Source organism: Caloenas nicobarica, chromosome Z (genome assembly GCF_036013445.1).
Source record: "Caloenas nicobarica isolate bCalNic1 chromosome Z, bCalNic1.hap1, whole genome shotgun sequence".
Lineage (NCBI taxonomy): Eukaryota > Metazoa > Chordata > Aves > Columbiformes > Columbidae > Caloenas > Caloenas nicobarica.
In genome coordinates, this window is record NC_088284.1 from 53,158,626 (window position 1) to 53,182,917 (window position 24,292).

The 24,292-nt window shown below is 41.5% G+C and overlaps 1 protein-coding gene and 1 long non-coding RNA gene across 2 annotated transcripts; one reads left to right on the plus strand and one right to left on the minus strand.

Annotated features, from left to right (window-relative positions):
• On the plus strand, positions 1–22,092 carry LOC136001580 (fructose-1,6-bisphosphatase isozyme 2). The gene is made up of 7 exons (XM_065656063.1): positions 1–311; positions 3,093–3,255; positions 4,824–4,916; positions 10,558–10,698; positions 11,894–12,031; positions 18,105–18,224; positions 21,362–22,092. Exons 1-7 carry the CDS (start codon positions 139–141, stop codon positions 21,554–21,556), a joined length of 1,023 nt encoding a protein of 340 aa, XP_065512135.1. The 5' UTR covers positions 1–138; the 3' UTR covers positions 21,557–22,092.
• On the minus strand, positions 21,966–24,292 carry LOC136001581 (uncharacterized). The gene is made up of 3 exons (XR_010607812.1): positions 23,995–24,292; positions 22,869–23,050; positions 21,966–22,420 (listed from the first exon to the last, which is right to left on the minus strand). It is a non-coding gene; the product is annotated as an uncharacterized LOC136001581 (long non-coding RNA).

Here is a 24,292-nt window from a genome sequence, read left to right on the forward strand (position 1 = left end):
GTGGTCTTGGAAACATCTAAATAAACTCCGACCAGCAACGCGGCTTTGCCTCAAAATAAGACAGCTACCCAGGATCTCAAGGCAGCAAGAAGGCGTCTTGTCCAGCCAAGACAATAGCAGCTCTGGTACCCAGCAAAAATGTCTGACAAAACCCCCTTCGAAACGGATATGCTGACGCTGACGCGATTCGTCATGGAGAAGGGACGCCGCGTGAAAGGAGCGACAGGGGAGTTGACACAGCTGCTCAACTCCATGCTGACGGCCATAAAGGCCATCTCCTCGGCAGTCAGAAAGGCAGGCCTTGCCCACATGTGAGTCCTACCTAGTGAAATGGGAAGGAAGAGCAGGTAGAGAGAAGCTGCTTGCTGGGGAGAGGGCAGGGGTTACTAAATATACTGGAAGTGCCTTTTTAAGCTGGGTGACAGTAGGCATGAGGTCAGAGCCAGAATCATCAAGAGTGGAAAGCGGGAGATCTCTGGAGCATTTTAATATTGGGTACAAGACAGCCATTTAGACTAATAGCTGTTTTGTAATATTTTACTCTGAAAATGTAAGTCAGAAGTTCAATGCACTGCTCACCCTGTTATCCATTGTAAATGTTCCTATTGAGCTATTTTTGATCTACTGTGAATTTGTGGAATATCATGCTACGGTATTTTTAATGCAGACTATCACACGGTGATATTTTCTACCAACATCTAAACCCAGTGCTGAGCTGTGCTCAGCTTATCCTGTCTTATCTTGGGAAGCTGATGTTCTGCCTGACTGCAGTATAAGTAATCGTCTAAATCAGGGGTGTCAAATTCATTTTCATCGGGGGCCACATCAGCCTCGCGGTTGCCATCAAAGGGCCAAATGTAATTTTAGGACTCTATAAATGTAGGAGTAGTTACATTTATACAGCCCTAAAATTACATTCAGACCTCCCTTTGAAGGCAACCAGGAGGCTGATGTGGCCCCCGGTGAAAATGAATTTGACACCCCTGATTTAGACCGTTACTTATACTGCAGTCAGGTAGAACAGGTCTAAATTAATGGCCCTGAGAGAAAAGCCATATATTGCCGTACATGAGTGCATTTCCTTCCTCAAGTAGTATCAGGGTTACAGGTGGGCAGTCTTAAAAGGCCCTATATGAAAAACAAACATAACAATTTTAATGGTGATTTACCAGAAGCAGTTCAGAGAGCTGGAGAGTCCTAACAAAATTATGCATTTAAAAGATATAGGTTTTGCTATGTATTGAAATATATGTTTCTGTACATGCCTGTGTATGTACCTATGCCCACATGCACTAAAAAGACAGAGAATATATTTGTGTAAAAAGACAACATTTACATATATTTTTTTTTTCCATGGAAACGCCAAAATGTACAACACTCTGGGGTTTTTTTGTGCTTTTGTTGACTGTTTGGTCAAAGTGGTCAATGATCTTTGCAAATCATGAATTCGGTGCCACAGTACTATCACCCTCACTTTACAGGCATGGACCACAATATGTAGAGAGAACATGAGACATAAACTCAACAGCAGCATCGGGCTCCTGTGCCCTAATGGTTAAATTGTGCTTCATCTCTGTACTTACTAAGTGAAGCTGAGTTGTTTTGCCTCCCTGACTGAGAGGAACAGTTGCTTTTATCTCATTTTTATCTTTCAACACGAAACCTCTGAAGTGTTTAACAAGAAGAGAAGAACCTCTGTTTGATAGACTAGAGGTGGAATAGCCATCTAGCCTAGAGGACACACAGCTATTGTGCTGGATGAATCTTCCCTTCAGAAGGAAAATGTCCATTATGTTAAGGAGCAAATGTCTCTATAAGCAAAAGTTTCAGGTGATGGACTGAAAATATCTGAAGTATCCAAACAGAAAAATGAGTAACTCACACCATTCAAATTACTGCAACTAACCACGAAATTTCAGAAATTCCCATGGCAAACTTTCAACCATGGTGACTGGCTTGCATCCATCTGCATTTGTGAAGTAAGAGAGTGTTGCTTTTTCTAGCCCCTCCAAATAGGAGACTGTGAAGTGACTTCTTTAATGTTAATGAGCTCAACATGAACTTTTAACAAATTTGCCATTCAAAAGGAAAGGAAGACTTTTTCCAAGCCATAGACTTGAGGTGGGAATGTGCCTGAAAACATACTAACTGGAGAATGGGTGCTTAGCACTGAAAATCACAGTCTTCTCCAGTATCTCAAACTTGGCACTCCAAAATAGAGTGCCAAAACCACTCAGTACTTCTGAAAAGCTCAGGTACCTTTGAGCTTTGAGTTAAACAAAAGACCAATACTACTCCCAACTAAGGCCTGCTGTTGACCAACATCCTAAGGACTAATTAGTTGCCCCTTTGAGCCTTTTTTTTCCCCCCTGTGATGAATGAAAATGTTTTATCTATTCCTTGTATGATTCCTTGCAATTCTAAGATGCTCAAACCGTGCACGTTAGGTCTAAACAGTGCTTTCTCAACAGGAAATCTCAGAAATATATATACTACGATATACTACATCATTAGTATACTGCTAAAATCAGGGTAAGGAATGGAAGCATCATCCTAACTCAGATGAGTATAACCGAATAAAACAGACCTTGATCCTGAGATACGATTCAGCACACAGAATTATCTGAGGGCGTCTTTAAAGCTGCTGATTTTGGGGTCTCGGGGGACTGAGTGCATGTGGGTTAAAGGACGATCATGGAGCTCTGTGCAGCAAGCAGCAGAAAATAATAGAAATGCTAACTGTCCCTTCTCCTTCCTCAAAGCTGCTGCCAGCTGCTTCGTGGGGCTGCTGGGGAAGCCTGGCACCCACTGGCTGGGTTGTGTGCTCTACTCCTGGCCTGGAGAACATCCAAGCAGCAGCAAAAGGACCCAGGTAAAACCCAAAAAAGATGCCATCGTCCTTTCCCCTTCTCATGCACACTTTTATTTTCTAGCAACAGCAACCGCCTCCTAATGCACCTTAGCAGTTTAATCCAAAGGTTAGAGGTGTGGGAAGATGAAAGGAGCCACCCTGACTTGTATTTTTCTTTTTTTCCTAAAAACTTGTAACATTGGCCTTCTTCAGGTTCCTTGATATTTTTATTTTTCTGTAGGTTTGGTATAGCTGGCACTGTGAACGTGACTGGTGACGAAGTGAAGAAGCTGGACGTATTATCAAACTCCCTGGTGATTAATATGCTCCAGTCTTCCTACAGCACCTGCGTCCTGGTCTCGGAGGAGAACAAGGAGGCCATCATCACTCCAAAAGACAAGCGGGTCTGTGCAGCTCCTGCCTTCAGGGGGGCTATCGGCTCAGGCAGCAGCAGGTGGCACTCTTGTTTTGCGTATGAAACCTGGGCCTGGCCCCAAAACTAACCCTTTCCGGGGGAATTCAGAAAATTCGCACCATTACTGCATTGTTTTGATTAATAACTGTGGTGGATGTCATGGTTTCAACAGCTGAAGGAGCTGTGGAGGGTAAAATTATTATTGAAGTTTTGTGAAGGGCGGAGAATAATTATTTTGGAGTTCGCTAACACACACCAGAGCCCAGGTGTAAGTGTACTATTACATTCCCTGACTGCCGATGTAATGGGTTTGGATTACATTAATATTTGGGCAAGACAAAATGAGATGAGAGGCTGGCAGAACTGAGTTTTATGTTACATGTCCAGAGGAAACACCTGACTGCTTCATCAGGCTTCCCCCAGGAGGGGATCCTATTGCAGCGAGATACTGCTCACACTGATGTAACCTGCTCTTTCCCCTAGATATTTTTCTTCTACCTTCTTACCCCCGAACCTCACACCACAGGCAAATCCTTTCGCTTGGAACAAAACGTAACAAAACATATTTACAGGAAGAAGATGCGCACTTCCAGAATGGGTCACTCCTTTTGCTTTCAGGCGATATCTTGCATTCCTGGGCAGCAGAGGACTGCTCCTTTCTATCACCAGATTTTGTGCTGTCAGAGCAGAAATGTGCCCCCTCCCATTTCTCTGGCAGGCCCTGCAGGGAGCGAGTGTTGTGCTGCAGGGCCAGCTGGGTCAGCAGCGCAGCCTTCTCCGGCAAGCCATGCCAAGTGTGCTCGGAGGGCTAAATGCAGAGGAAACAATAGTGCAAGACTACAACTGGCAGTGTTGATTGACAGCCAGCTGAATATGAGTCAGCAGTGTGCCCAAGTGGCCAAAAAGGCCAACAGCAGCATCCTGGCTTATATCAGGAATAGTGTGGCCACCAGGACTAGGGAAGTGATTGTGCCATTGTACTCGGCACTGGTGAGGCCCCACCTTGAATACTTGGGTCAGTTTTGGGCCCCTCATCATAAGAAGGACATTGAAATACTAGAGAGAGTTCAGAGAAGGGCAATGAAGCTGGTGAGTGGCCTGGAGCACAAGTCTGATGAGGAGCGGCTGAGGGAACTGGGGCTGTTCAGCCTGGATAAAAGGAGGCTGAGGGGAGACCTTATCACTTGCTACAACTACCTGAAAGGAGGTTGTAGCATGGACAGTGTTGGCCTCTTCTCCTGAGTAACAAGTGATAGGACAAGAGGAAATGGCCTCAAGTTGCAGCAGGGGAGGTTTAAATTGGATAATAGGAAAAATTTCTTCACTGAAGGGGTTGTCAGGCATTGGAACAGGCTGCCCAGGGAAGTGGTGGAGTCATCATCCCTGGAGTTGTTTAAAAGGCGTTTAGTCAAGGTTCTTAGGAACGTGGTCTAGTGCTAGAGTTAGGTTAGGTTATGGTTGGACTCAATGATCCTGAGGGTCTCTTGCAACTGAAATGATTCTATGATTCTGTGGTTCTATGATTGTTTAATGCTTCCCTTGCCACTTCTGTTTTAGGGTAAATATGTGGTATGCTTTGACCCCCTTGATGGTTCATCCAATATAGACTGCTTGGCACCGATAGGAACAATATTTGCCATCTACAAAAAGGTAAGAGGATCAATGAAGCACACATGGCACAATTCACTTGGTGAAAGCAAAATGTTTTGAGTATATCAGCTTAGTTTCCTTCCTAGGTCCTTTAAGTGTCTTTGGAGTCAACAGAGCCTTAGAAAGAGTAGAAGAGGGAGCACGTGAGATTCGCGTTTGCTGAGGTGCTGCCTGAATTCTTTGGAAGCAGATACTGAGCCCCATGAAACTGTTAGGTGGCACCACTTCCCTCCTCCACACACACACAGGCATTTAAATTAAACCCTCTCACCATCAGGCATCTGGTTAGCTCCTCCAGTGATGCTTTACTCACTGCAGTAGAACTGAGGGGTGTCACAGTGCCTACAAATCACAGTATTTGTCTTCCCAGATACTGACTGGGGAGGGCTGATGGTCACTGTCTGGACTGTGCCATGGTTAGCAGCGTGGTGGCCTCCCTGTGCGAGCTCCTATACCTGTTACGAATGGGGGTGTATAAGCATGCTAACGATGGAAGCCACCTGAGGCTCAAGGAAGCAATCACCTACAGCCACTGGGGCCCTGCCAGCATGTCTGCTCCCATGGGGCTGCAAAGAACAGCAACTGCGCAGACAGCTGACAAACGTTAATAGTTAGAGGCATGCCAAGTCTTGTGATTTGATTGCTAATCTCCCAGCAGTTGGTGTTTTTCCTAAAGCCTGAGCTCACAGTCATATGACTATGGGAGACCCTCAGCCATCACTATAATGAAGTAACATTTACAGTACTTGTGACTGCAAAGAAGTCTTTGCAGATTCAGACACTACACTTCAAACATAGGAAGATACGTTTTTAAAGTCCACTCTCATCTTTTAACTCATAATTTTTCAATTGGCTAGTCCTCGTTTTTTACATTTCTGGTAAATGTAAAAACCCCCATCACAGATGCAGCTCAGGCCAGACAACACTGAGACAGTGCCTGGGTATGGCTTGTGGAAACAGCAGCCCAGGGATTACCTCCAGTACCATCTATTACCTTGCTTTTTGTAGGGAAAAGAGCTTAGCTGTTTGGATGCAATCCGTGTCACATGCCCTTATGGTAAGAAAAGGGTCTCCCACCCATTTCACTTATCTCTATAAAGGTAGCCCCAAAGAATACAGCACCTCTGGACATTTACAGTAGGAAGTAGCTGTGTTGTCCACTATTCTTAAATGTGGTATCATCTTACAAATATTAAACACTAGCCTTCTGTTTAGAAGTGTTGTGTTAGGTTACTCTACATAACTATAAAGGCAAGTGCTCAGTGTGATTAATACAGCTTAGCAGTTGAAATGCGGATTAGATTTCTCTACCACCTTATACTCACCTGTCAATGTGTGTAAAGACAACAGGCTGCTCAGTCTTCCCTAGGATTCTCCTTCAGAATAGAAACATTTCTTGAAGAACTCATGTTGTTCCCAAATACTCAAGTTTTGGATTAATTTTCTGATCCTTCCATAGTTGTTGTTGTTCTAATATATCTTATCATATTTATTGTAAATACTGTTTCTAAGTTACTGGTTTTCAAGTGGGTAGATACTCTTCAGCGCTTCATAAAAAGAGAATGACATTGATTTGTACAAGTGGTTCATATGCAAATGAAAACCCTGCTGCTAGGAGGAAGCACACTTTGTCAATTACAAGAACAGCTTATCAATTTCGCCTGGAAAATTAGAAACAATGTTGAATTTACGAACTTTCACTTGCATAATTCTTGCCATTAAAATGCTAATTCCAAAGTATATGTTAATTAATGCACCTTCCTCTCAGACAGGACAATTTCATAGCAACACTATTAACCTGAAACATTATTAATTCAAACTTTTTGAAATAATGAAATAATAAAAAGTGCTTTATTGATTGTTACTGAAGGGTAGTGTGATCGGAATGAGATGTTTATCCCAATGGATGAGAATCACTTAAAAAAGAAAATATAGTTTATTAAGCCATTTAAGGTTCATGAATATTATTTTGGAAAAGCTAGAACAATTGTAATTCCAAAGGATGATCCTTAGCACCTGTCTGATATTTGGTACCTTCCAATTCTCAGATGATTGCATGACTGATTTTCTCACCACGTCAGCACCGTAACTTCATTTCCAAAGGCACACCTTCCAGAACCAGAATATTGGCCTTATTTTAGGAGAAAAATATAATCAACACTTTTCTACAAAGGCCAGACTTGACCAATACATTTCAAATCTGAAAATGGTTCTCTGGCTGCTCTCAATCCAGAGCCACCACTATGGTGGCAGGTACTAGTGCGCCTCCTGTCAAAAATGCACTGCACCAGTTTCTTAGAGAAAACCACCTAGAAATAAATGCCATCTTAGGTTTATTTAATTTTCCACCTGGCTTATACTTTCTCAAGCATGGGTAGTATTGTTAAAAAGACCAGAAACATCAGGAACGTGGGCCTGAGGGAGGAGCCTTGCTGAATCAGCAGAAGCCAGAGCAAGGGATAGGACCTTGACAATCACTGCTGCTGAGGGGCTCTCAGCTGCTGGAGTGTCAGGATGTGGTGATAATAAGTATTTTTTTGCTTGGATTATTCCCAATTTTTTGTGCCACTGAGCTGAATCTACAACTCTCAATTCTTACCCCGCATATATGCTACAAAACTCTGCTGCTTGGTTTTAGTTCAGTTTTCATTTTTAACATTGCCCAGTGCCTAAGATATATTTTATTTCTCCCCTCCCTTCATTGTCATGAGGCCAATGTCCTGCTCTTCATGTGGTCTCTCATGGACAAGGTATAAACATTCAGGGCAAACTCAAAAGATGCTCATGAAACATGTGATATGAACAGAGACCTGGAAACCAAGTCCTTCCAGAGCTGCTCCCAGTGCTGACGAGAACTCCCTTCTCTGATGTGGGCAAATCATACATGCAAAAATTTTCAAACTCAGATATCACCTTGGGGTACCCCTATAACCAGACTCTGGGGACCTTGTTTCATCTGCTTCACACCAACAAAGCGCCAAAGAAAGTCTGGCAACTCTTGTCAGGGCTTCTCTTCAGTCCCTTTGCTTATTTCAGTACTTTGCATAAAGACCTCTAAAGAGATTTCATTACCACCATCTCATAGTCAAAATATGATATAATAGAAATCCATCTGTACACCAGAAAGAAGTGAAAATATGCAGCAGCTATCAGATTCTACCGGCCAGCTCAATGCGCTGGTTTGATTCACAGTACATGGTACTTGGCAGGACAAAACTCCTGCGGTCCTAACAATGTAATATCAGCTGATCTCCAGCTCTTTTACATTCTGAGAAGCTTTGTGACATGTTTGGTTGTGACTGAGGTTTTTTTTCTTCTTTTTGGAAACCGGCTCTTGGAAACACAGTTGTGAATAAGGATGGAAAAACAAGTGAATTCTGCCCAACTGTGCATCTCCTCAGTGAGGAGTTCCTCTGTTTTTTTCAGAATCATCAACAAATATGTGTTTTCTTAGCCTTATCAACACAGAAAATGCATTTAAGAGGTAGGGCTGAAAATCTCATCTCAGAAAAATGTATTTTAAATCAATATCATACGTAACCAGCAGCTATGTTTACTGTACATACAACATGTTCTACAAAACAAACCTCTTTACTGTATTTATACAAAATTATTTTTTATTTAATGAGGAAATCACACAAAAAACCTAGGGGAGTCATAATAGGTTTGCAACTGGTGGTGTAAATGTATATTTAATTCTGCATTTACTGCGGCAAATAATGAGTCTACTATAGATAACCATTGCTTTTGATGCACAGTCACAAGACAACCTTCCTCTGCAGGAAGCAGATCAGGGGTCCTGGCTGCATCTGCGGCATCCTGTTTGATGTTGGGATGTATGTAGTTTTGAAAGAGAAGATGCCTTGTAGGGTATAATAGTTCATTCTGTAAAAGATGGTTTAGCAAAGGATTAGCCACTAATAGCCAGTATTCAAAGCTCTGGAACATACAAAGAGGGGTTTTCACTAGTCTTTCTTCATTAAATGCATTATAACCTCTCTGAATGAGCAGCTTGACATAGAGTAATTCCAAGGGGCTGTGTACTTTATGTATTTATACATGTGAAATTTCAGCTCCAATGGAGACCTGGTTGGCAACTGGATTTTTTTTTCCACAGAAGAACTTGGGAAAATAATAATAATAATAAAAGGTTTTTGACAAAATACAGCTGAAAACTGTAAGTGAAAGTAAAAAAAGTAACAAAATCTTTCTCCTGAAAATGAAAACATTTTGATGTGGAATTACTGCTTCATACAGCATGACAGATCTAGTTTTGGTGTCCCACATCTCAGTTTTCCTCTATATGTTGGCATACAACTATGAACAGGATCCCCAGTTCACCCTTAGCCTTCCATCTTGCTAGGACCCTGATGGGCACCTTGGGAGCTCCATGCCATGAGGAACAGCAGAAAGTTTCTCTGTTTGTTGGAGGAGAGATGCTTTCCTTTGGAAAATATCTATGGAAGGCATTCTAGTTTCTTTAAAGAATTGACTCAATATTCATAAAGTATTTTATTTCCTACACAAAACAATCTCCACTGATTTTTATTTTTATAACCATATATTTTGGGTTAGACCTGCTATTTCTAGTCGGGTGTTACTCAGTCTAATTAAGACCGTGCAACCATTGAGAAATTGTCTGTGTTTGCAATAAAATGCTAAACCAGACACTGAAGAAAGGATCTGAGGACATTCTCTTTTTAACTCCTCATGAGCCACCATCAAAACATTCACAGAAGACCCACTAGAATCAACAAGCTTTTAAAAAACATTAGTATAAAGCATTCCCTACCGATTTTGTAGTCCCAGGAGTTGAAGGCGGGAGCCAGACTTCCCAAGTACTCTTGTCTGTTCTCCTTTCGTATTGCACCAGTCAAACTCAAGTGAGCCATGGCTCAGGCACACCTCCAGAGCTGGCTGGAAATATTTGCACCAGCTCAGCTTGGGCTATTGTTATTCAGTGATAATCAAAGTGTCAAATCAAAATATGAGCATCAGAAATGGGTTAAAAGCCTGAAGTAAAATGCCATATGAATGTTCTGTGTAGAGTTATATGTGCATACCTACACACACACACACACATTGCACCGCAAATGCATTTGTTATTTTATGTATAACGTGAACAGTCATATCACGTCAGTTACCCGTCTTTTCACCAGCAGAAACAATGCACAACCTTGCTTCCACCATGTTGCACCATCTACCCTTTAATTCTGCATTACTGGAAGGAACTTGTCTGTAACGTTAATAGCTGCATTCAACCCATAGTTATTCCCACTGAGGAGTGTCAGTGTGATAGCTTATGTTTACATATACAGAAAATTAGTACCTCTGTTCTGTCTCAGATTTCTGATGATCTTGAATTAATAGACTGGGCTGTAACGCTAAGGTATCAGCTTTGTTGCAGGTATCGTATTGAATGCATGATGTGTAAAATAACAAACGCTCAACGCCATGTCCCAGCATGCACATGTACTTGTACCAAACTTGCCATGAACTAGTGGGAACGACCTCTGTTTTGGTGGTTTCAAAGGCCTGCATAGACACAAAAAGGAAATCTGCCCCACATTATTATTGAAGCGTTGTTTTTACTGTTTCTTATAAGAATTTAATCTTCAGTCCAATGGTAATTTTTCCTCAGGAAACAGACAACGAACCCTCTGAGAAAGATGCTTTTCAGCCCGGACGCAATATTGTTGCTGCAGGCTATGCCTTGTACGGCAGTGCTACACTGGTCGCCCTCTCCACAGGGCAAGGAGTGGACTGCTTCATGCTCGATCCGGTACAGTCATGGTGTTAATCACGTTGCCACCGTGGTTTAGAGCTTCCCGTGCTTGGGCTTACTCATTTTTGTTACTCCTTGTGTCTGTAATCAAGGCAATCTACACGAATTTTTTTTTTCACACACATCCTGGAGCATGACACCTCCACCTTACAAGTATTTAATAACACATGAGTGTGTTGGTTGTAATACTTCTGTATGTTTTTTCTACTCAGTGGAAGACAGCTTAGTTAAATAGCATTTGAAGCCCTATTCATTCAAACCAGACTGCTGGTTTGCATACTTAAGAAAATTTACTCTGAACAGTGTTTTTGCCTCCACTTAAAGGAATTCTGCTTTTTTCTTGTTCTTGTTTCTCTGTCTGTATGAGAACCTCAGCTTGTCCAGTGTTTAGCCTGGGGCAAGGATGGTTTGTTGATACAGTTCATGCAGAGTGATGTCTGATTTCCTGAGTGCAGTTTGGTCTTATGTCCTCTAAGTCCTCTAAGTCCTCTAAGCTGGATGCCCAACAATTTGAAAAGCGCAGCCATGCCCATACAATCAAACACGTCTCACCCGCTGGTGCCCAGCGCGGGAGCCCAACAAGTATTGCAGAAAGAATGCAAGAACCAGCATTAGATGTGGGCAATAACGGAGGAGTTCTTTTTGATAACAGGATACATTATTATCAAAACTCCTTTTAAGCTTTATAAATAGGCTCATTCCAAAGGAGGAGAACTGGGAGCTGAACGGCTCTGGTTAGAGACAGAGGGACAGAAGGTGGAAGTTGCACTCAAACTGCAGGCAGCAACACCTGGGGGTAGCTGATCACATTCACTTTAAGATATTTAGATAAGACAGGCAAAAAGAGTTTGAAAACCAGAAAGCAGTGTAAATTCTTAATTTGTAACCTTATGATTTGTGGAGAGAGATCCACGATTCATCTGCTTTCAGGGCTGGCTGGTATCCATTTGGTATGCTAGTTATTATAGTCAAATTGCTTTTTGTTTATACTACCAATGTGAAAAGTTTTCATTAACCTAATGCAGATTCTGTGCTTTCTGCTCTGTTCGAAATAGTGTGAAGTTATACACAAGACTGGTGCTGAAAGGAACAAGCTGTGCTAGCATTTCTGCCTCTCTAGTGTGACAACTGTTACAGAAAGTCAACAAAATGTTCTGCTCCTTGCTGATAGCTGGTCTATCTTGTTCTGTAGGCTCTCGGTGAATTTATTTTGGTGGACAAAGATGTTAAAATCAAGAAGAAAGGGAAGGTATACAGTCTCAATGAAGGTTATGCAAAGTATTTTGATCCTGCAATGACAGAATATTTACAAAAGAAGAAATTCCCTGAGGTAAGAGAATATTAGCACTGTACTCAATGTACTGTGTGCTGGCGATCACTGCCCCCACGCAGTCCTGACCAAGGGGAAAGGATTTGAAGACCTTGCTGAGTTCAGCCCCATGTAACCCTTTCATGCCATCAGGTCCATTTTGGGTATGTACCTGATGTGTTGGTTTCTGGTGCCCTGACATCTTTTATAACTTTTATAACTTAGACTTCGGTAAGTAAATTCATAGCTTGTTCATTACTGTGCAGAGGAAAATGTGTTGTACAGGAAGAACAAGTTTTTTTGACAAAGCTCTGAAACTGTGCCAGCAAAATGTGGGGGTACTCTTGTTTTCTAGCTTATCTGAATATGCAGCTGAGTCATATGTGCAGCTGGGCATTTGGGGATAGATTCCATGTACTGTCAGAAGGTGCTTGCAAGGATCTGGGTGGCATCACCTTCTCCTCCCTGTACACGGTTGTACATCTCCCCTCCCTGTATATCTGAGAAATGTGCTATCCCTCTTGCACTACTTGCATCACATGGAACCGCTCCACAGGCTGGAAAAAAAAAAAAGGGATCTGAAGCACAATTTCACTGTATGCTGTTGTTAAAAGAATTATGCCTCAGAGAGATAAAGCTCAGAACATCCCATGTCTGATGAACTCGCTTGTTGGGACATACAGCTCTGTATGGCCTCTAGTCAGTGCCAGGAGAACACAGCAGAAGCTCTCGATGTGGAAAGCTTTAAGCTCTCTAGAAAATGTGTCCGTGTGACCAGTAAGCCATAATGAAACATAGGGACATGTAACAGCTCAGGACTGAATTTGGCCAGGAAGCTGGTTTTAATGCTCTTCCTGGGGGTTTTTTTGTTTTGTTTTGTTTTTTTTAAAAAAAAAGGCAAAAAAGCGCCATAAGATTATATTTAAAGCTATTAGTTGTCAAGAATACCTATACAGGACTCACGTAAAAATCAGTATACCCAGTAGAAAACTTCAGGGTGCTGTACAAGAGAAATGTTACAAGTAAGAGTTCAAATTGTGGTTTTGTGAGAAGCTCCTTCTGAGCTGAAAATCTGAATTAACTACATTGGATATAGCTGCAATGCTGACCTCTTATCAAAACTTTTTTTCCATGTTACCCAGATTGTCACAACAGAGTGTGTCACATCACAGCATTTAAAATGTATTCAGTTTGAATATTTGAGGTTATTTCGAAACTTCAAAGTCTGCTTTCAGTCCAGCTGTGAGAGAAGCAGAAGCCCGTGACACAACTTTCATACTTCCTGAAAACTAGTTCAGCTGGGAAATAGAAAGTCTGTCCTTCTCATTCTGCGCAGCTATGTACTCGGTATAATGCAGTAATGCTAGATTTATTAGTTTATGTTTTTGCAAACCACTCAAGTGTTGTTTAAATAAAACTCTTAAAAAATAATCAACCTTAGGCAATTAGAAAAAGACTGAAGAGATTTCAAACACGGTGGAGGGACCTGACACATATTTCACCACAGGCTCAGTGAGGACACTTGTATCATGTGATTCACTAAATCCTTAGGTTAGCACATACAGGAAAATCCTCATTTGCAAACACTATTTTGTCTGTGCTTCATTTGAGGAAAACCTATTGAAAGTGCTGTTGCAGTAATGCAACAGAAGTTGGCTGAAGGTATTTTTGTTACTTTAAAGCAAGCAGCACAGTAGTGCACAGGTTATTTGGGGTAGGGGAAGCTTCCTCAATGGTGCTGAGCAAGCACATCGCTTTGCTGCTCTGAGATGTAGGGTTGTCTGTGTGGGAAGGGCCAAGGCACCAATGTCATGGCCACAAAGCACAGGGAAGTGCCCTGCCCATCTGAAAGCTTGCTATGAACCCGAGTTTTGGAAACTGCATAACTCAGCTCCCAGATTTTAAAAGGACATTATAACTGTATTGTGGGAGGACAAGTGAGAGAAGATGTTGCCATTCTTCCACAGCATGAAACCTGCTTCCTGGCATCAGCTGTACGCCTTACCAGCTACAGCTACATTGGTGATGCTCCTAACTTCCCTGCAGCACCCAGACAGAACATTGCACAGCTTTGTTGGGGTTTGTTTGTTTGTTTGTTTTTCTCCTCTCTTCAGCATGCTGAAAGGCAATGCATTGATACTTTCTACCTGTGATTGGAAGGGCAGCTGACATGTGGAGCACGGGGGACATCTTCTTACCCAGGCAGACCACTCTTAGCCTAATGGCCTTCTGGCCACTAGAAACCAAGAGACTAGGCATTAATTTCAGCCACTTGTAACTTTTTTATCACTTCTCCCTTTGATCCTACCTCTATTTCCTCCTTCCCGTGGCTCTTAGTCAACACGCTGTTCAGATGACTCTCTAACATTGCCACAGAAAACTGAAAATTTAAAAATAAAACAGGCAAACAAAATAGGATGTTGTCCACGATGTCCCGTGTTCTGTATCACTATCATTGATGACCGAACATCACAAGTCAACTGTTTATGTGGAGAGGAGAGATTTTCCCTTACTATCTAAGAACAGGATCCCAAATCAGACAGTTTGGACTACAAAGCCATGTTGACCCTCAAAGTTTCTTGTGAACCACCATTCACCTAAGGCATCAATTATAAATTAAAAGCACTGGAAGAGTGCTGCTGCTCTGCAGGACAGCTGTAAACCTTCTACCATTATTACACAGATCCTAGCGGGAAATCTTTGTCTAGACACATCTCTTCTGGAACAAGAGTCCAGTGTGAAGCTAATTTTTTGTTAAGCATCACAAAATCTCCTGCTGCTTAACCAGCTTGAAGAGCAAGCTTCTATCTGCAAGACTGCCTGTCATGCAACACGTTTACTGAAGTCTGCACTGTATAATGCACGCTGCTGAACCAGGAACTGTTTCTGCATGGATTTCACCTAATTCTTTCCCAAAGTGGGTTCTTCCTCTGGTAATGCCTGCAGGGCCCTGGCCTCTAGCTGGCACTGGTTCACTGATGGTAGAACTCAGAAACATCCTGAGGGTACTGTCCTGCTTCACTTTATCTTAACTTCCTGCCACCCTAAGAGAAGCTGTCTCATCACAGCTCATTGATTGAGGGCCATGCAATGGAGACTCTCTGTTTAAGGATTTCTCCTAGCGGTGCCATCAAAAACTTATCACAACAGCATATTTCAGCATGAAGTATTTTTTCTGCCAGCCAGCCCAACTGTGCCTGAGTGACACACAAAAGCTAATAAAACCACTGTGCTTTTGTCACCATAACTGTATGTGGAGAGTGAGATGCAGAGCGTTTCTGCTGTAGTCTGTAGAAAAGACATTCTTCTCCCCGCTCTCCTAGTCATCATTGTTATGCAAGAAAAACATGGTCCGTTCTGCTGTGGAGGAACTTAGCTGTCAGAAGTAAGTAGAATAAAGAAGTGCTTTCCATCATGTTCTGAAGAAAAAATCACAGGACCTATCTGTTATGACCTATTTTTGTTCCTCTGGGTTAAGCAAAGAAATGCAGTAGAAAGGGTGATACTAAGAGCAATCACAAGTGTATTCAAGCACCACAGATGCTAACCAAGGAAACATCAACATTCTGTGACTCTTTCATTAGCATCAACCGAACCAGTGTGAAGTGCTAACTGGGCAAACACACAGTTTGGTATTGCTCAGAACTTGGGATTAATTTCCCTAGCATTCATGCTCTGTTATTTTGTTTGAAGTGAAAGCCTGGGCAACATGCCATCAGACATGCAACACCTATTAATTTTCTCATCTGTAAGAAAAATGCATGGGTGACCAAACTGGAGAAACAAGAAGTAACATTTCTAGTAACTAAAAGGACTATGTATTCCTCTCATGCCGGTAGCTGGATGCTAAGGGAGGTGAAAAATTTATTTCAGTCTCTGGTTCAAGTGATAACTGTACCAGAACGGAGGAAATTCTCTTCTGTATTTTTTTCTCTGCACTGTGTTTCTGGCAGGCGAGTTTCTATCAGGATAAGAAGCAAATAAAATTGTCAGTGGCATCTCATCAGCTTCACATAAGACTGTCCCATGTACACGTAAGTTGTGTAAATGACCTGCACACAAATAAGAAATCCAGCACATCCAAAACATTTCTGATGATTTGTACGCAGGTGGCTCAGCTGTGCAGCTCACGGTTAGTAAAGTTTGTGCATATGGGTTCAGGTTCCTTATTTGATAATGGTCCTTAGCAGTCTGTTTCAGGGTCTGCTTATGATCGATACGCTAAGACTTTTCTTAATGTTTAACAAACTTTTCTTAAGACTTGCTTCATCATCTTCTGAAAGCATAAAAGAGATTTTTGATTTTATTTTTAAAGGTTATTCTAAATAGTAATCACATCTTTCCCTGAAAACAGTCTTTTCTTATACGGCAAAGCTGATTTGGTCTCTCTTTAACACCTCTTAAGGTGTTTTTTTCTCACCTCAAATTTTTGCAGTTGCAAAATCACAAAGTGCCAACAGCTGTGAGATGGAGAAGCTATCATTTGAAGTCCAAATATGTAATTGTTTGACAGTAAGCCATGAAAAATAAGGGATCAAATATTTAAAAGTATTGATCAGTTGTGCCTGGAAGTAATAAGGCCAGGTTTAAAACAAAACTAAATAGAAAATCTCCAGGCTGTGTCTTATCCATCATGTCTTTCACACTTTGTATTGTTTTCCTCACAATTTTCAATAGTTCTCTTAATGTGTACCAGAAGAATAATGGAAAACAGTACAAGTACAGTTGAATAAGGGTTATTACTTAGGCTGGAGCAATTCTCTGTTCCAATTTTACTGCCAGCTGTATCAAATATCCAAGTCTTATACTTAGTGGCTTTAAACTCAACTTACTAGCATTGTGTTGCATTATATTGTGCAATTAAATAAGAATATCAAAATTTCACAGTTGCATAGAAATGTTGGAAAAAGTGATTCCCAAATAGAATGACGTTTTTATCTTTTTTTTTTTCCTCCCATTTGAGGATTTTTTTCTCTCACCTAAGCTCATTATTTTGCTAGGGAGTGTGACTAACTTGTGGTGCCTGAAGGTTGTGGAGCTGGCAATGGTGAACAAGTTACCTGTGTATTTCTCTGGGTCTGGTATCAGCATAAAGCGAGCTTTGTTAAAAGCACCAAGATATTTTATTAGACAACTGATCGAGACAGAAAAAACAAGCAGAAGTCTTTTCAAACATAGCATGGCAATACTCAAATATATATGTGTATTAAACACACATTAAGTCCCAGTCTCCAGTCATCTTCTGTGGAGGCGAAAATTCCTCCTCTGCTTCACTGAAGATGGAGTGAGAGATGGCAAAAGATCAACAGACTTCTTGGCATGGTAGCTTTCAAAAAGCCTTCCTTCAGTTTCCATTTGCATTGTGTATCTCTCCTTCTTAAAACCATGGTGACACATGGCTTTTCTCAGGTGGAGTTTATTTGGTATCTATAACTTCTAATTATGCCAGACACCTTACTTATCTTCTGTATTACCTACCTTACCACTTTTATGACCAGTAAACCTGAGACTGATATGAATACTTCCCTATAGCTCTCACTAAAATGACCTCTCCTTCGACAACATCAATTTCTAAGCTGAGAGCAAGGAAAAACTACATTCATGAATAAATTGCTATCTCCCAAAATAAGCTGCAGAATGAATGCTATGACCAATTTCACAACCTGACAAAGTTGATGAAGAAGGAAAAAGCTGGCATCCCCTGGGAATCACCTGGGTGTGTAGTGAAAAGTGACATTGCTCCTCATGCATGGGCTCAGGAACCACAGAAGGATCAGCAACCAAATGGGTACCTTGTTCTGATAATATGAAGAACCTTTCACTCACTCTTCGCAGCCCTTGCTTTTTCACAGGCTGGGAGTTGATACCAAACTGTGCACTTGTATTACAGGCACCCTGGTTTCCATGCTGTGAATGCAGCTCTTTAAAGCGCTTGTTTTAGAACCCCATAGACAACCCCTATGTCTTACAAAGGGCTAAGCTTCAGGCTGGGTTACACCTTTACGGTGTCCATAAGCAGACATTGATTTAAGCAGATTTAATGCTACCAGCTGTCTAGCCTGGTAGATATAATGCTTTATTCTATGTTTTTCAGGATGGCAGTTCCCCATATGGTGCCAGATATGTGGGCTCCATGGTAGCTGATGTTCACCGTACGTTGATGTATGGTGGGATCTTCATGTATCCTGCTAATCAGAAGAGTCCTAAAGGAAAGGTAAATCATTAGATTTACTCTCTCATGAACTTAGTCAACCTAATACCTCTTTTTTTCCTGGAGCTGTAAAATAGTACTTTACATATATAAACAGATAATAATTTTCCATCTCTGGAGAAAATTATTGATGAATATGATGGTCAGCAATGGAATTTAGGCAAGAAATTTTAGGCATCTGCCAGTTTAGGCCAGAAATTTTCCTGTGTGCTTTTATATTACAAACTAGCCAAATGGTTTTCACTGCAGCCAAGGGCTTTGTTCATTTTTCTAAAGAGGAATATTTCAGTACCATAGAAATCCGTTGAGATACCCAGGCACAGCTGGCAGATGTGCCCATGCACAGGTCTAAGGAAGACCTCTGCGCTTTACACTGGCAACTAGAGTCCAAGTGGGATATGCTGAACTCTGGACAGGGTTTTGTCCAATGTTAGACAACGGAGTTTATCTGTCTGCTGTTTCCAAAGTGTACTGAGCTTACTGTCACCAGCCCTGCAAACACAGGCATCTACTAACTGATCTGAAAGACTCTGTCAGTTGAAGGTGAGTTTCATGTGTGCTGAGATCAGTATTCTTGGAAAAGATGATTTCCCATTTGGACACCTGTACAAAACACACGACTCAATGCAGTGCAATGCAAAACAGTGACTTCCTAGGACTGCTGGGCCATCATAGTCAACTTAAACTTTTCTCCTGCAGCATCAGATACACTTATTATCAAACTTCTGAACAAGTATGTTTTAAAAGAGATCTGATTACACAGCTGATCTATGGATCACCTGCAGGTCATGCTTAGGACACGATTTGTTCCATGCATAACAGATTGGTCATGGTGCTCTCAGTCAAAGACCTTCTTCTTTCCTGGTCAATACCATACTTAAAACCTTCTGTTCAAATGCTTTTGTATCTTTGGCTGGTATGGGCAGGGATTTGTTCTCAGAAAACTACTTGCCCCATCTCCCACACTGGTATCACAACACCCTAATGTCTACAGTTCTTCAGGGCCTGAGAACTACTGGTTCCATCCTGGTGAGCATGTATTTACCATAATAAGAGCAGGTCCAAGGGGTGTGGGTAACAAGAAGAACAGGAAGAGAAGTCTCTTCAGAACACCAGACAGAAAATGTCAGCACATTTATGCAGGCAAATTTGATGTAAATGTCTGATACAGCATCCTAGGAAAAATCAATCAAACAAACAACCCCCTCCAAACCACAAACAAACAAACCCAACAAAAACTCTATTAAACAGTGTGGATCTGTTTGTGTATGAGAGCAAGAGACAAAAAAAGAATTTGCTGTGTGTGGGAAAGTGGATTTGCTGACTGGTCTCTTCAGATCAAACTTTTTGTTTTGAAATCCATGTTAAACCATTGTTGAAAAGATGAGAAACAGGACAAAATAACAAATGTACAAAGTACTTAGAGAATTTTATAGAAATCAAGATTTCTGCATGAGTTAGACTGTTGAGTTGGTCTGGCTTGCACTACCATAGAAGAGAGGGTAATGAAAGAAACGAAACTGTATGATCATCACAAATAAAAGTTTTCTTTTTTCCATCTCAGAGTGCAGGTATATACAGTTCTTTACACATAAACCTCTTCCTGTGGCAGAGATAATGCCTTTGTGGCAGGTGCCCTGGTCATCATCCCCCTGAAATGCAGTCTATGCACTTGGACAGAGAGCCGAGAGAAAGCAAACGTCACTGGAATTGATCCGAAGGCTTTAGAGCAAATGTAAATGACATGCATGTAGGCCCTAGCATATATCACAGAATCACAGAATCACATATAGAACTCCTTCTTTATGTTAAAGAAAGAATGAGAACAAAATGCTCAATAAGCAGTGTAGAACCAGCGAACAAATAGATCCTTTTTTCAAATCAGATACGTTAAACAGTATTTTTATGAACTTTTGGCTTATAGTTCCCTACTAGACAAAAAATGTTAAGCCCATCTGAAAACTCCTAAGTGCAACTGCACAACTACCTGAAGGAAAACTGCTTTTCTTAAGCCATCCAGTCACCGCTAAACAACAAGAAACTCAACATGTGGTTCCACAGTGTTACCACTGCTGTTTTCTGGCCATGCACTAAGGAGAACAACAAAGGCTATTGGTCCTATTTTGCCAGTCAGATGGAGTCCTTGTAGCACAAGTAGTACTTCAGTTGGCTTTAAAGATAAGAATGAAGGTAATATGCGCTATTTAAGTTTATAATATATCACGGTTTTGTCACAAACAGCATGATAAAGGAATGATGGGGAGTAAAGCCCTGTGTCTGACCCATTTCTTCATCTCTGTATATGATTTCATTCTGTTACACTTCCTTTTCCCCAGAAAACATTCTCTCTAACCTGCAGATATAATAATGTCTGTTGAAAAATAACAAGCTATTATCTACATCCTTTTAAACACACAAACTTTTGGCACATGTCCCAAATAAGTTTGCATTCCACTGGAATGCAGGCACCCCAGAGGTAACAATTTTAAAGATGTGAACAGGTACCAGAGTCCAAACTGAAAGTGCCTCCATACCAAAAGGGAAAATTTGCTTTTACTAATTACTGCAGTTACTTCTGAAAACAAAGTCACTATCTAGACGAGTTCAGGCCACTGATATGTATTCACATTTCTGAAGGCTGCAAACAAATCCTGAAATGTGAAACTGGGAGCATCAAGTTTCAAACTCCGAAATATACTGACCAAACACAATGCGATTACCCCAAGCTTTGAGGTAACACGTGAAGCCTGTACATGGCTTTTCTTTCCCAGTACTGTTAACTTAGCTGGCTTAACTGTTTTGCTGATGTCTGTGGGCCCAATAGCTACTTTTGACATTTTTGCCAAAATATAGCTTCACTGCTACTGCATATCAGCACATCAGCTTGGAAACAATGGTGGTGATGCTTGGATGCAGCAGGGTCGGTATACTCTTCCTCAAAACAGAGGGTATGAAGGAAGGTGAAGGAAGGTGAAAGAAGGAGAGGGAAGGAGAGGCTGATAAAGAGACAGTGATAACTTAGGAAAATTGATGTTCGGTACAAAATTTTCCAAAATCACAACAAGAAGGCTAGGTTCTGGTAAGCCTTTTGGTGTAATTTCCCCCAAAGGCAATCAATCGTGTTCCCTTTTTCTTTCTAGCTCCGACTTCTCTACGAGTGCAACCCCATGGCTTTCATCATCGAGCAGGCAGGTGGGATGGCGACTACAGGGACTGAGGCAGTGTTGGATGTGAAACCCGAGAGTATTCACCAGAGAGTCCCTCTTATCCTGGGTTCTCCGGATGATGTGCAGGAATACCTCGCTTGTGTACAGAAACATCAGAAGAGCAGTTAAAGGCTTTTCCACATTAGACCTTGGTCATCCATCTTCACTCTACAGGAAAAACCATGCCTTTCAAGATGGCAGATTCTAGCAATTAGCATCCATCTCTCAGTGAAATCTCACTTTATGAGAACAAGAAAAACAATGACAACAGCTGGTGGGAAAAACAAAAGTTTATTTTCTGCATGCAGACAAATGTAAAAGTCATTTAACTCTGATTTACGCAGTGCAAAGGTAGAGACAGAGGCCTGATTATTAAACAAAAGTGACTTACTTTATATAATATTAATAAAAAGTAGTGGATTGTGTCAGTACCCCCATTTGATCTGAAGCTTTACATCTGACATTACATGGTTGGAATTGTTTGAGAAAGGGTTTTCACATCAACATTCACAATTCCATTTTCTCGCAGAGGTTTTTGTTGCAGGTGTTTTGATCTTGTCAGCCCTGAGAAGACCAAAAGTCTCGTGCTGTCTGAAACAGTGTTTTTAAGCACCAAAATTACATATGTCTTGGGTAATTAATAAAGATGAAAAAGCTGCAATGTTGCCAAGGGATTTACATTCTCATAAGAATAAGAAAATGCCTTGTGTTATTTACAGACAGGTAACATTCAATAGCACAAATTACAATAAACCATTGCTACAGATATGACACTCTAATCAGGAATATTCCCCATGTATCCATTGTTCTCTGCAACAGAAGATAAGGAATTGCCACGACGTCATGGTTATGCCCCCATTTTCTTTTACTTGGAAAGGTTCTCATTTCAGATGGAAGCTTGCCCTTTTATACAGGCTGCACTGCTGTTCCTTGCCACCTCCAGCACACCTGTCCTGTTGGTGCCTTAGTGTCAAATCTCAGACTTGACAGCACCTAAGGAGATCAGGAATCAGCTCTGAAATGAGTAGGCGTTCATTGACCACAGAGCACAAAAATCATTAATTACAACAAATGCGTGATATGTTAAGTGATAAGGGTGTGAAAACTGGGGTTTACATCACTTCAAGTATTAGACACCCTGATCCCTTTCTAGCCCTTCTGTCTCATTATATGGACGTTTCTTTTGGCAACTATCTTGCCGTGATGCAACTCCTGTCCTGTCTGCTCATTTTCACCCCTGCTACATGCCCCCAACTGTGCTGGTGCAAGACTTTATTAAGAACATTCTGTGAATTACATTAGGACATAGCCAGAAGTTAAAAATACTCCTACTAAGAAACTCCAATGGTTATTTTTAAACTTACAACCATGTTCTGTTATTCATAAAGAAAAGACAGGCTAAATAAAGGCAGACAGATAATTATACAGGACAGGTATTTACCTTTAGGTATTGTTATCCCATGGGTGAGGATATGATTTCAGTACTGCTTCAGGTATCAAAGCACCCTTTCTGCAGGTTGTTATCTGGCACCCTTTAAAGTTGTAACAGTGACAACTCCTTAGGATCAGAAAGTACAGTGTGTACTTGCTTATTCTGTTCCTCATCATGTGCTTCCCCAATCTCTGCAATCAACAGCAAAACACAAACAACGCTTAAATCCTGGAGAATGAAGAGGAAGCAGAAAAAACGGCAAGGGTTTAGGTAATAGGCAATTTTATGCTGGAGAATACAATTGTGCACTCTCACTATGAAAGCTAGTAAATCAGTTTTCCTGCAAACAAAATATACACACAGTGTATGTGTGCATATATATATATGTTTATACATATATTTTCTACATATATAGTTACACTCTCTCTCTCACAATCTCCATATAAGAACACAAGCAGTTGCTGTCACCAATTTATTAAGAAACTCTATTGCATTTTTAAAATCAGAAACTTAAAACCAAGCATAATTTGAGGCTAGTCTAGTAACCTAACTATACCAGTACTACATCAGAAGAAATATCTCTTGTAACCTGGTCCTGCTGCCAAAGGGCCAACAGAGGTGATTAAGAACAGAGCAAGAGCAAGCACTTGGTACTCCCAAGTGTAACCACAGGGCCTCTAAAAACAATCACTTTTTTAGGGACATGTGGAAAGAATGTTTGTATTGTGGTAGGTATACACATTCTAGTGACTAAAATCTGTGTTCCTGTGCTGGCAGTTATATATCTGCGTACTGCAACATATGAGTCATTCACTGCCCTACTGCCAGCATAACAGCACCTTAGTTGCCTTCATTTAAGTATGATTTCGCAACAAAACCTGCATATAAACCCAGCTGCTAGCCTTCCCATCCTTCCCATGGTGTGGTTTGAGTGCAGTGTTGTGGGGGTTTTTTGTTTGTTTTTTTGTTTGTTCAGGTTTTTTTGGTGTGTGTGTGTGGTTTTGTGGGGTTTGTTTGCTTGTTTGTTCAGAAGTAAAATAAAAGCAAACTACCTAAACCTGGTGGTACCCAACAACACAAGAAAACACAGAAACCCCACCAGTCCCTAATAAACGAGGAGTTGCTCGCTAATTACCTTGCCTGGCAATGAAGTTAGCCTGAAGAGCCAGTCGCAGAGAGCTGGCCTTGTGACTGCAGTCACAAGACGAGGGACGAGAGAACCAGCCCCGTGGGGAGCCGCCGGCCTAGCGCTGCGGGGAGCTGGTCCCGGGCCTGCTGCGGCGGGAGCTGGTCCCGGGCCTGCTGTGGCGGGAGCTGGTCCCGGGCCTGCTGCGGCGGGAGCTGGTCCCGGGCCTGCTGCGGCGGGAGCTCACCCTGCCCTGGGAAAGCAAAGCGGGCTGACGCGGAGATGCCGTTCCAAGCATCGCGTCAAA